Source organism: Coturnix japonica, chromosome 1, assembly GCF_001577835.2.
Source record: "Coturnix japonica isolate 7356 chromosome 1, Coturnix japonica 2.1, whole genome shotgun sequence".
NCBI lineage: Eukaryota > Metazoa > Chordata > Aves > Galliformes > Phasianidae > Coturnix > Coturnix japonica.
The window spans coordinates 68,112,319-68,125,851 of NC_029516.1; the positions used below are offsets into that span (position 1 = coordinate 68,112,319).

General features: G+C 35.8%; 1 protein-coding gene across 3 annotated transcripts in view; it reads left to right on the plus strand.

Moving 5' to 3' along the window:
* Positions 1 to 13,310, plus strand: part of PRMT8 (protein arginine methyltransferase 8) — a 48,675-nt gene extending 35,365 nt beyond the window's left edge. For all 3 annotated transcript variants that reach the window (XM_032446735.1, XM_032446737.1, XM_032446736.1), the window contains 4 exons: positions 2,922 to 3,037; positions 6,376 to 6,526; positions 9,249 to 9,370; positions 11,888 to 13,310. In XM_032446735.1, the coding sequence (XP_032302626.1) occupies positions 2,922 to 3,037; positions 6,376 to 6,526; positions 9,249 to 9,370; positions 11,888 to 11,971 (473 nt within the window). In that variant the 3' untranslated portion in view covers positions 11,972 to 13,310. The remainder of the gene's footprint in view (positions 1 to 2,921; positions 3,038 to 6,375; positions 6,527 to 9,248; positions 9,371 to 11,887) is intronic.
* Positions 13,311 to 13,533: the final 223 nt, after the last annotated feature.

The window sequence follows — 13,533 nt, forward strand, 5'->3', positions numbered from 1 at the left end:
AAAAACTCATCCAACTTAGCCTTTAACACTTCCAGGAAAGGGGAATCTATAAGCACAACTTCTCTGGACAACATCTTCCAGTGCCTCATCACAGGCACAGTAAAGAATTCCTTCTTAACATCTAAGCTACATCTGCCCCCTTTTCTTTAAAATCATAGCACACTTGGTAGTGAACACTACCAAAAGAGAATTCTTTTCATTTGGGTGCTGTTTTAGTTGTTTATTTTGTTCTTAATCAATATAGCAACAGAAAAATTAACTTGATGCATTTGAATTGTAAAGGTTAAGAAACAAGTGTCAAAATTACATCTAACTAATAACTTGTGAGGGAGGAAAAACATGCAATTCTTTTTAAAACACTTATATGAGCATTTTTAAATAAAAAATAAGGATCAGAATTTTCCATTTACTTTAATGTGATAAAGACCAAAGTTGCATAAGATTTACCTGGCATTTACATTTAATTTTCTTGCCTTAGGTTTCATTGAATAACTCATGTTTTAACTGACCTCTAGAGGTTATCTTCTTCAGCCTCCCACTCAAAGCACACTAAATTTCCAAATTAAATCAGGTCATACATACAGGTCTCTTATCACCTCAAACACAGTTTTTCTGGAAATACTTCATATCTGAGTACATGCTTCACTGTGTCATAATCGTAGTTCATGTTCATCTTATAGTCCCCCAAATCACCCAAGTTTTGAATTTATTTGGTCATAATAGTTTTGATGAAAGGAGTAAATTCTACATTGCTTATTTTTTTCTCCACTTTTTTTTTTTTCTTTTCAACTCTTATTTCTTTACTCTTTAGAGTTTGTCAATTTCACTTACAGGCATTTTCTGTTGTAGAAGCTGGGGAGAGGGCTTGGGGGGGGAGGGGCTGAGGAATGACAAAATTCCTAAGCAGCTTTGTTAATTAAAGACATACACAAAAGTTTCAGCAAAATTTGCTGCAAAATTTGCTGGTCCAGTCCACCGACAGATGAAAATGCCTAATTCCTCCTTTTCCTCTAAAATTACTCTCAGAAAAAGAAGTTGAGTGTTTCCCTCGTCAAACTTAGTTTCAGTACATAGGACTGCAATGCATATGACAAAGTCATCATGGGTGAAAAGTAATCCCAGTGCACTAAGACAGTGAAAAAAAAAAGTGTTTCTGTAAGTGTCAGGTAAAATTTTATCAGCTCCTCAAGCACTGCCTAGGTTCTTCTCCTCTCTTTTCTGGCAACTTTAACGGTTAAATTCATTACGAAATTTACAGATTCAGAAGGATTGCATGTGGCATCCATTCTTTTCTTTTGAACTCCTCCCTTAACAGGCTTTGAGTTTTATTATTTCCTCAGAAAATATGCCTGGATTTAACTCTTCTTTTGTACTTCAAAATTCTTCAGGTTTTCTTTTCTCTTTTAAAATGTTGATTTTGTTTAGGACACTTTCTTTTCTGATTTCACCTGATTCCCCTCACTTTTTATACCTCCAGTGCTTGCGCTGTAGCTTCTTAGTTATTTCCATCTCACTCATAGCTGAACTGCCATCTTGCCTCTTTTCAATTTGTAACTCCTCAATCATATCTTCTTACATTTCAGTTTTTCCTCTTTTTTCTCTCTTAAGATGGGGGAGAAAGTCTTGCCTTCATGTGAGCTTGAGGGCTGAGCTTTTCCAAGTACACTCAAAAGCCATCAAATGAAGTAATAAAAGACAAGAATTCTAAAAAAACATCTGATATCTCAAATTTGTAATACCACAGACAACTACTTTAGTTAATTAGCCGTATTTCCTGCAAAATGTAAAATATATTCTTTAATCTCTTTACTCCTTTGACAGGTATCTAAGATAGACTGTAGTATGCACTCAACGACATTTCATGTAGGCTGAAGTACATCAAAGAATTTGTTCCTCAAGGTTTCCTAGGTGATCTTATCTGAGTAATCATTATAAAAACATCTGTCTTCTCAAAATGAAATTTGAAGTTCCTTTACTATCTACTGTCTTTACTAATCTACTTGGAACACCAGTACCACAGTTCTGGGGAGGAAGAAGAAAAAAACACACCAGTGTATTTGACACTTGTCCAAATAGTACTTGTATAATTTTTAAGTATTCACTGAATTTTTCTAGCCAGAATTCTATTCAACACAGACTGTAATACTCAACTAGTTTATCACATTATTTTTAGACTTTCAAATAGACTGCTGAATGAAACTTGATTCACATAAGATCATTACATGTTTTTTGAAGTTTTCATTTTATGAATCAACCTTAAAAGCAGCCAGCTTACTTTTCTCCATGTTATTATTAATTCAAGGAAAAAAACAAAAACACTCAGAAAAAGGCAGTTGTTGGTATAATCAGAAGTTTAAATGCTGGAGATCAGCATGGATTTAAAATAGTTTGGAGGAAGGATACTTCGCTTTTGGTCATGATTAAGTTTTGAATCTCCCAAATGCTGAAACACACATGAAATTCTACTTATGTTATTTGCTTGTAAAAGAGCATATGTCAAACCAAGTGACTGAATAACAACCTAAAAATTAATGAAATACTATCCCAAATGAATAGGAAAGGATGAAATACTCTTGAAGGCCATTTCTAGATCTTGGTCTGACAAGTTATATGATTTTGAGCAATACTCCCAGATATCTAGAACTCTGAACAATCATTGAGTCTCATATAACACAGTTTAGGGTGGGAGTATCCAAAAACATAGGCCATTTGTTAAAAATGTATATCAATGTTTATTTTGCCGCAACTGCATTATCTATAAAATAGCAGCAATGACATAGACAATTGTGGCACTCAGCAAAGAGTTAATGAGAACAATATCATCTGACCAAAGAAATACTTTCAAAGGAAATATGCTTTGAGAAGCAAAGAATATTTATATTACTACTGCTGATTTTTGACACATCCATTTGCATTGACAGGGTGGGAGAATGTGTACGGCTTTGACATGACCTGTATTAGGGATGTTGCCATGAAGGAGCCTTTGGTGGACATAGTAGATCCAAAGCAAGTGGTGACCAATGCCTGTTTAATAAAGGTTTGGTAATTTCAAATATATCTAATTATGAATGCTTACATCTAACTGAAGTATTCTTTGGAGACCTGCGGCTTTTGCTTTCCTAATATCTTTGTATGTTTCTAACTAGCTAGAGAAGACATCATCGTAGAATTCTACCACATAACACATACATTTTTAGAAAGTTTTAAATCAAATTAGTTTTAAAATTAGTTTAAGAATAGATTAAATTGGTATGTTGCACATGCTCAGCTGCCGGTTAAATTAAGCAATACTTAATATGGAATGCCTCAAAGTAGGATGCTCCTTGTGACTCTACTCATTGGACTACTTCTATAAATGGTTGGCAAACTATAACTTAAAATCTTAGAATTATAAATGTGCAAATACAGGAGATATATGATATATTAAATATGAATTCTAATTGACTTACCTTCTTGTACAAAGAGGCTGACAATTACCAATGGCAATCTGCTGAGAAAGAGTAAATTATTTCTGTTTGAAATTTCTGAATTGCTTGGGTCTGATGAAATAACTCTAGTTTTTTCCAGACAATGAAATCAGAAATGGAATTTTTGTCCATATTCCTAATTCTTAGACTTATCCAGAATGTTGCTGCGCTCTCCCAGTACCAACTCTTGCAGGCAGAGATTAACTCGTACCCTCTTCTACATAAAAGACAGAATGGTCACAAAACCAGGTTATCAGTTTGTGGCTACAGGAACACATGAAAGCTCTAAAATTCCTCTCACATGCAGGAATCCTCCATATGTGGGATTACTTACATAAATAGAGCTTTCTGCTTCTTATCTGTTAGTTATGTCAGTGAACTGTGAAGTTTAATAGAAGAATATATACTTGACAGAATAATACCAGCGGAATAGTTATCAGGCCAGGCTCAAAAATAAGCTATTTAACCCCCTAAAAGGTTTTAACATCCTGCATACTAATGAAAAAATAAATTCCAACAGCAGGTTTCTGTTCTTAAAAGACTCTTCAAAAGTGAAACAATTTTACCCAGCATACCAACATTTTTGAAACATTTCCACTGACTTATTTAATTAAATATTTCCTAGTGTTTTTTAACCACTTTACCCTCAAGAGCCAACACAGCTCAGAGAAAAGATACGTACTCATTGGGCTTTGACCACAAATTCTGCATAGCAATGTTGCTGTCTGCTCCAGCATACTTCTGAATTTCTTATTCCTGTTACGCTTTTTTTTTTTTAATTGATGGGTTTTTGTTTTTTTGTTTGTTTGTTTGTTTTTGGTTTTTTTTTTTTTGTTTTTTGGAGGGGGAGGGCTGTAGGGGTGGAGCTGGCTGTTTGAAGGCTATCCCAGCTCTAAATGATCATTTATAAGCACGGATACTCATAGTTGTAATACCAGGTAGATATTTCTAAACTTCCTAAGGGGGGAGATACATACAATGGAAACAATAATCTTCCCTTGGAAAGAAAGGAGTATTGTCTATGTTTAATCAGCATGAACGTAAAATTCTTTGATCAAGTACTGCTTATACTAAATCATAGTGTTTTAACACTGACATTATCTGATAAATCAAGGACAGTTGTTCTTGTAAAACAGGCAAGAGGAGAACTGTTCATCTTGCTCTTGAGGATAAAAAGAGTAAAGGGAGCGTTCTCTAAACAACCACCAAGGGTCATGCATGACCCCCAAACGACCCTGTGGAAGAGCAGTCAGGAAATTAACCAAAAGGGATGAAGTATCACGATTGCTTAACCTTATGAATATGTAGGTAGTAGGTGTTTCTTCTGTATTAGATAGGTGGAATACTTGGGAATTTAATGTACAAACATAGTGAAGAAACTTGCATTATTGTGCTTCCAGTGGCACCTAGGCCTAAATAAAAAAGCAATATCTCTCCTGACTGTCTAGGAATTGGTTCACTGCACACTGGGTAAAAAATCCTCTTTTCAGATAAAAGCTGTAGTGAGTCATGGTTACATAGGAATGTAATAGAATCATTTTCATTACAGTCAGATTATTTTTGAATGTTTCAAATAGAAAGATGGACCAAAACAATAACTTGCTTAAATCTCCTCACCATAAGCTCTCAGTTTATCAGAAAGATGTGGTATGTAGAGAGTTACAGAGAGTCCAATAACTGAAATATGGTTGTATTTTTAATTTTTATTTTCACACAGTTCTCTTAGGTTATAAAGTATAATTGCCAAAAGATCCCTCTATTCTGCATGGACATTCTAATCTCTGCTCTCCATTACTGAAGTGCAAGTCTGAAGTAATACTGGTGAGATCAGTGATATGATTCATAGTTTACACTGAAGCAGTAGAGGAATTTTGGATTTCTGCCTACAGAACATTTATGGATAGCATTTGATTTTGTTTTTGAAACTGATTTTCCTAATAACAGAAACCAAAGTATTTTGAGATCTCCTGCTAAATATGCCCTGACAAAGATAGTGGAGCTTGAGACACTTATGAGAATATCAGAAAGTAAATTGATAGGAAAGATTTTCCATAGCATTGGGATGTAATTGATAATATTTCTATATGTGTGATTTAGTATCATCCCTATTATCAGTCTTGGAAGCACCTCTGATAAAAGCAATGCCTAGCCGGGAGATTAAAAAAAAAAAAAGAAAAAGAAAAAGAAAAGTGTAAGCCTTGAAAACTGTGATTTAAATATCGATATAAATAAGTAATTTTGTAAATCATCTTTGCTCCAAACAATCAAAGAATTTACAGAACTTGCTTTTATACAGTTGAAGGGTAATATCTCTGTGCCTGCTAATTAGAAACCTTTGTCTGACACAAGATTAGAAAACATTATCAGCAAAAAGCAGCCCCCTGTAATGTTTTGACTGCTTAACATAACATAGTCACAGAATATTCCCTCCCAGAAACACTCAAACAAGTCAGAAGTTCATTTTTATTAAAAAACAAAAACAAAAATCAATCAAACAAAAAACAAAACAAAAAAAACTATCATATTTTCTTATGCTGACTGTACCAGAGAGGAAAGTTCTTAAAACTGGATTACATATCACCATTTCAACATCCATTGTACCTATATTTGTCAAAGTATCATTTTACTTTAATTTCCTCAAGCTCCCGTCATTGCTCCCTCCCATTCCCAAGGGCACACACTCTTCTATGACTGGCCTCTCGTATCATATTGTCAACTCAGGCCAGTAACTGGATCATTTACTGATGATTTAATATATTAAAATGTACCATGAATTTCTTATATCATAAATGATTGCCAGTTGTCTTAGTTGTTGATAATTAAATAAAATTCTTAAGTACATCACCTTAACAATTACCTTAGTCACAGACATCTGAATCTAAAAAGTTATTCATTCTCTTCAAAACAGGAAGTAGATGTTTATACAGTGAAGACTGAAGAACTGGCATTTACTTCAGCATTCTGCCTCCAAATTCAGCGTAATGATTACATTCATGCATTGGTCACCTATTTTAATATTGAATTTACAAAGTGCCACAAGAAGATGGGATTTTCTACAGGTAATCTGTACTTCTGTTCCATTTCTGTTTCAAGCTGTTTGTCAGTACTACCAGTAAGATGGTACATGAGGGTTTACCGTAACAATAAGTTTTCATTTCAGTGATAAAAACTACACCTTGATGGAAGTGATCAGGATGGAGAAAGGACAATTGTAGGAATTCTGCAAAAGAAGTGGCACAATAGCTACCAGTCTTACAGCTCAGAAAGAATTATAATCCTGGAGTTCATGCTCATCAGCAGCTATATCCTAATCCTGTATCATGTTTCTTGTAGGAAACAAGAATTAAGGGATTGTTGCCTCAGTGAGAAATAGCAGCTCTAGGTCCCAGCTTCCATGAAATCTGAAACTCCACAAATGTTTCTTGCTTTTCTCAGAATCTAAAGCAAAATTATCAGTTTTTCAATAACACACATATTGCTTATGTAAATTTGCTCAATCAACTCATACATGAAACTCTAACTTACCTAGGTGAGCAGATATTTAAAGGAATAATTCCATTCCTGTGAGGAATGGTTTGACAGAGTGAATAAACCAGTTTTGCAAGAAATGCAGAAATCTTGTAACTGCTTTAATGATGAGAACAATAAGCAATAATTGCTGGTTGTTACTCGCACCATTTGTGTCACTGGAATCTAATGTAAGTTATGAGCTTTTAGAAATATTTTCTTTTTTTTTCCCCCTTTTTTCCTGTTTTTTTCCCCTTACAGCAGCTTTCAGCTCTTCACCAAGAGTCAAAACTTATGTTTTATTCTTCTAGAATAACCATAGGGAAGCTATTATTTGGTACCTCAGATTCTTATATTTTTTCATCAAACACATTTCCCTGGTCATTCTATAAAGCCATTGCAGTGCAATATTTCTCACACTGTTACAGGTATCAGTGACCAATGACAGGCAAAATTACCAGTGCAAATTCACTAGGGACTGCTTAAACTTTTGTATTTAAATCAAGGATAAAAACAAATATGCAAAACAGAAAAAAATAAACTTGCTGAAGAGAAATGACAACTAAAACAAACAGTACCAGTCAATTAAAGTTTAGAGATGTAGTAAAAGCAGAATTAAACAAAGTAATTCCTGATCAGCCAGCCCTACACAATAGAAAGAAATCTGTGAAATAAGTATCCAAATAGACTAATGGCCAAGGCAGAGTAAAAAATAAAATAATAATTCCTTTTTTCCTACACTAGAGTAATACATTAACAAGCAGAAGGGAACGACTGGTTACATCATTCAAAAACATGCTTGAAACAGTCACAGTATCACAGTGTCACAGTCTCGTGCGGGTTGGAAGGGACCTTAGAGATCATCGAGTCCAACTCCCAGGATTCGAGTCTCCTGGGCAGCAGCGCGGCACTTCTACCACTTGCGCCACAAGGGGGATTCGAACCCGGGGCTACGGTGTTGCAAGCGGCATTCCTACCACTGCACCACCGGGGCACACAGTCATTCCAAAAGCAGTCATGTCACAAGCAGGTGCTAATTGCAGCTTTATGTAGGTGTTGTCAGAGTGATATTGAACTTCTCTCTAGTTGCCCTGAAGTTTGGGGCCAACTGTATGCAACATCATTTACATTCTCCTATACTGAAACAAGATAAAAGGCAGTTCTCACCTATTTTAGGACAAGATCACCTTTCTTTGGCGGCAGTCACTTCTTCCTATTAAACTAGATGATGATTTAGCATTGTCATCTCTCTTTGAGATTAACTTCATTTCGTAATGTAGTATTAGGACAACAGGCAAGAGTTCTAAGTTTTGGATAATCCCTCTCAGGTCTCCCTAACTTGAAAATGCAAGCATTTCTGAACAGCAAGTAGAGCAATACTGGAAATTTTGAAGCATGATTGCAAAGTGTGTGCTGCTGTCCTCAGGATTTATAGTATTTTTGTTCTCCTCCAAATATAATGAACAGCAATGGAGGTTTTTTGGGGGGGAAGAAGAAGTCTAAATACAAAATAGTTTAATAGAATGTGCTCAGTCCTGAATAAAAATATAAAATGAAGACAAACCAAAGCAAGCATTCAATTCTAATAAACTTAATTAATTAAAATACTTGTGCAAAGGAACCCCAGATTTAACTAAGACTAGCACTTGGCAAAATCTGTCATTTAGTTCTAAACTCAGAGGGCATCAAAGCAGTTCTACTAAGTGAGACTAGAAATTCATTTGGATTGGTATCCATCTCTGTCAATCATCCATAGCATATGCTGTTAGAAAAAAAAAGAAAGAAGAGGTTGAAATGCCCTTTCCCCAGACATGTTCTCCTGAAAATCTGATTTATATTCATTCAGTATCATGAATCAAAGGTTTTTTCGTCACCATGTTTAGCATTTTATGCATATTCCTTTGTGATTTTCTGTTTTTGAATTAATCTATACTTCTGACATTCAAATTACATAGCAGTAAAGATTTTCCCAACTTGAATGTGTGTAAGTTAATAGGAATACATAAAGGAAGTGCCTGTCATACTCCCTAATATTCTTCATGGAATCCCTCTTTCTGAGTGTAATCACTTCTGACATGTTCCAGTTAAACTTAGATGACATACCACTATGAGTCAATAGAATTGTGTTGCTATGATTGTCCTGCTTAAGTTCAACTGTGTATTGTATATGAGTTAAAAGTATTCTAGGCCTTTTTTCAATTGTTTGCAAATCTTCATTTGATTTATAAGACAATGACCAAATTTCTTTAAATAATGCCTATATATGTTTTCTAGCACCTGATGCTCCCTATACTCACTGGAAGCAAACTGTTTTCTACTTAGAGGACTATTTAACTGTGAGACGAGGAGAAGAAATCTATGGGACTATATCCATGAAACCAAATGCAAAAAATGTGGTAAGTCAGCATCATTGCTTCTAATTCCAGCTCTACTGATGACAAATGATAATCAGCAGTAAATAAAATGTGTATAAGTAAAACGAGTATGCAAAAAACACTAAATTTGTGTATTTTATTAATTAGCTGTATTCATAGCTTTGCCAAAGCTGGTGACTGTAATGATAATCTAGTTCTTACATTACAGAAGACAGCTTGCAAAGCAGCTAGCAAGGGAAGGAAGAAATTGTCCAGCTACATCACCAAGTCAACTGCCCTCTGAAATAATCTAGAGTCATATTTTGTGAAAAAAAGCAGGCAAGGGTTTCTTCATACTGTCACTAAAATCAGAAATAATAGCCCCCTGCCAGTACAAAAGATCAAAGGGTAAATTCTATACTTAGAGCCACTCAGCACCCAAGAGTTCACCTTTCAGGAAATTAAGTAACAGATTTCAGTTGAATTTCTGTATGAACTCACTAGTCAAACTCACTATGGTTATTTCAAAATTGTGGCGATATATAGAAAATATTGATGTTCTATTCAAAACTAAAGCCAAAACATGATGGATATCACTCTATGATGACCAAGAATTTCCTCAATTTGTCTGCTATGGGCTGATGTAATTAATTAAGGCTTCTTCTAGCTTATAAGGAGATTATGGGACGTAGTCTGATGGACAACCCCTGCCAGTATAGAAAAGCAAGATATGAGAAGTATCGCTTCTGTGAGAAACAGTGGTACCATTTTCTGCCAAAACCCTTTAGTGAAATCTCCTTGGTTTTGGTTACTATAATTATCACATACAGATATTAATATAGTGTGATAATAATCCATTCATGCTATTATTGTAATTGTTAGAATATCGTATTAATTGATTGCAGTGAATCTTAACATTCCATCACTTTCTTTTATTGCATTACTTGCTTATTTTTGTACCAAAACTAAATTATATACAGTTTTCATAAAAGTGTTGATACATGGGAAGAATGAAACACAAATTAAGGCTAGCATTAAAACAATAGCTTTCACTTCTGAAACTCGCGCCTTGCTATGAGAATACAGTAGAACAGTGTGATTCCCACTTTAATGTTGTCTTCAGGGGGGATGGAAATATCTTGGTCTGACCACTTGGGAACAATACAAGAATGTAGTCAGGGACTGCAGAGATGCGACCAGGAAGGCCAAAACCCACCTGGAAATGAATCTAGCTAAGGAGATAAAGAATAATAAAAAAGGCTTTTTTAAATACGTTAACAGCAAAAGGAAGGCTAGGGAGAATGTGGGCCCCATACTAAGTGAGGGGGGCGCTCTGGTAACAGGGGATGCTGAGAAGGCGGAAATACTGAACGCCTTCTTCGCTTCTGTCTTTAGTGAAAGGGCTCTCCCTCAGGAATCCCGGACCCTGGAGGTTGATGAGAGAGTCCGGGGAATGGGAGATTTCCCTTTAGTCAGGGAAGAGGTGGTCCGTGAGAGCTTAGGAAACATTAAGGTCCATAAATCCATGGGACATGATGGGGTGCATCTGCAGGTGCCGAGAGAGCTGGCGGAGGTCGTTGCTGAGCCGCTCTCTGTAATCTTTCAGAGGTCTTGGAGAACTGGGGAGGTGCCTGAAGACTGGAGGACAGCCAATGTCACTCCAGTCTTCAAAAAGGGCAAGAAGGAAGACCCGGGTAACTATAGGCCAGTCAGCCTCACCTCTGTCCCAGGGAAGGTGATGGAACAGCTTGTGCTGGATGCCATCTCCAGACAACTGGGTGATAAGGAGGTTATCAGGAGTACCCAGCATGGGTTCACCAAGGGGAGGTCATGCTCGACCAACCTGGTGGCCTTTTATGAAGATGTCACTAGCTGGGTGGACAGGGGGAGGGCGGAAGATGTAGTCTACCTTGATTTCAGTAAGGCTTTTGATACTGTCCCCCATCACATCCTTATAACAAAGCTGAGGAAGTACGGGATAGAAGAGTGGACGGTGAAGTGGGTTGAGAATTGGCTGACTGGCAGAGTGCAGAGGGTTGTTGTTGGCGGTGCGGTGTCTGGCTGGAGGCCTGTAACTAGCGGCGTCCTCCAGGGGTCTGTACTGGGTCCGGTACTGTTCAACATCTTCATCAATGACCTTGATGAGGGGATAGTGACCAGCCTCAGCAAGTTTGCTGATGACACGAAGTTGGGAGGATTGGCTGACACGCCTGAAGTTTCAGAAAAACAAAGAATTATAAGAAAAAGAAAGACTAAGGGCTAGTTTACAGGGGGAAGTTTACCTAATCTGTTCTGGAATAACTGGTAGCTTGAAGGCTCTTTACTCATTTGGACATGCTTTTAAAAACTATTATACAATACTTATGATAGCACAGCATTTCAGAAACCTTCTAATTGTAACCAGGACAGTAAAGCAGACTTGAAAAGAATACAATATACCCTAGACAAAGATTGCATGATGACATTTCAAAACGAACTCGGAAACCACAGTATGTAACTCTTAAGACTGCAGGTCTTTTCAAACTTACTGTACGCTTACATTTACATTTAATTCTACAGCGCGACCTGGATTTCACCGTAGACTTGGATTTTAAAGGACAGCTATGTGAAGCATCAGTATCTAATGACTACAAAATGCGCTAGCAAGAAACCTTTCAGAGAGACTAAACGAATTCTATCAAGTCCTGAGCTGCTGAACTTCAAGCTAGGAACAAATGTTTTCATGATTACTATATTAAATATTAAAATGCTTACTCCAGTGGAAAGCGGTAACATAATCCCTCTTACAGATGGCATAGAGGGCTGGGATCCCACTGTGAATGTACAGTATACAGAACTACAGCTTCTGTCAAATATACAGGGAAAACAAAGAACAGACTTGAGCATTCTGTTTAACTTTAGGATGGCAGAAGATACGTATAAAATTGTACTATTTATAATGATTTTCTGGTTCTTCCAATCTTTGCATGTTACAAGTGATTAGGGCAGTTTCGTAAATATTGAAGACCACTAAAAGACATGATAGCTGAACTTATGTTCAATATAAATACTTTATAATGTAGTATAAAATAGTATACTATAATATGATATATACTGTATATGAGAAAAATGTCTATTCATAATAGGAACTAATTTTGCAATTACTTGATTTTAAATATGCAGTTATAGAAAGATGATGACATTACTCTAGACAGTGATACATTTCAATTCTAATTAACTGCGCAAATTATAGTTTTGGGAAATACTCTGAGTAAAATGTAGATAAGAGCTGGGAGTTTATAAAGGATCAACAAGTATCTCATACAATATCATCTGGAAACTGTGGACCATGAACTCTAAAATTCACCTTCATAACTGGATGTTTGTAAGAGCTTTAAAGAACATCAGCTTTTTATCATTGCAAATATTCTGTGGTGAGTTTTTATAGTTGGATTTTGCATGAGACCTGAAATCAGACACATAGTATTTAAATGTGATGAATGCAAAGTCTCTGAAATGGTGGGTAATTCATGTTTTGTGGCCATGTAGTTTTTGCCCATTTGAGTTGTATGCAAGATTCTTAATACAAAATCATTTTAAAAACTAGGGAGTTAGCGTTTCCTTTCATTAATGTTTCAAATAAGTTTCAAATTGCAGATGCTATTCTCAAGGATGCAATGGTATGCTGGAATGTCTTAAAATATATATATATTGCTTCCAATATTACTAAGATGTCTGTAGCTTCCCCATCCTCTTACACTCCTTGTTTTTCTTAAGAATATGCTTATACATAAATATTGGCTGTTTGTAATTATTCATATGTATTTTTACTGTATGAACCACTTAATCACAAGTAACTTGTCAAAAAGTAAGTCATCAGTCCTAACTATGCATCTTCTAGCCTCTATAGTGCAGCACACTAAACCATGTTCCATGGTTCTTTTGCCTGAAAAATCTTTTTAATCACCTATAAATAAAGCTTACTTAAATATGCAAGCAAACAGTACTGCTCATCAGTACGCTTTTTGTAGGTGCTTATTTTGCTAGGATAAGCTTGCCTGCTTTTCACTTTCTAGAATGGTATTTCTCTTGCTTTTCCCTTAATGAAAATTGTACAGTACCTCCATTTTTATCTAAGGTCTAGGGATTATGGTTTAGGGATTGTATTAAATGGTATCTATGGAGAATGAAATTAAACTATAATTTATCAGAAAAAAATACAGTTT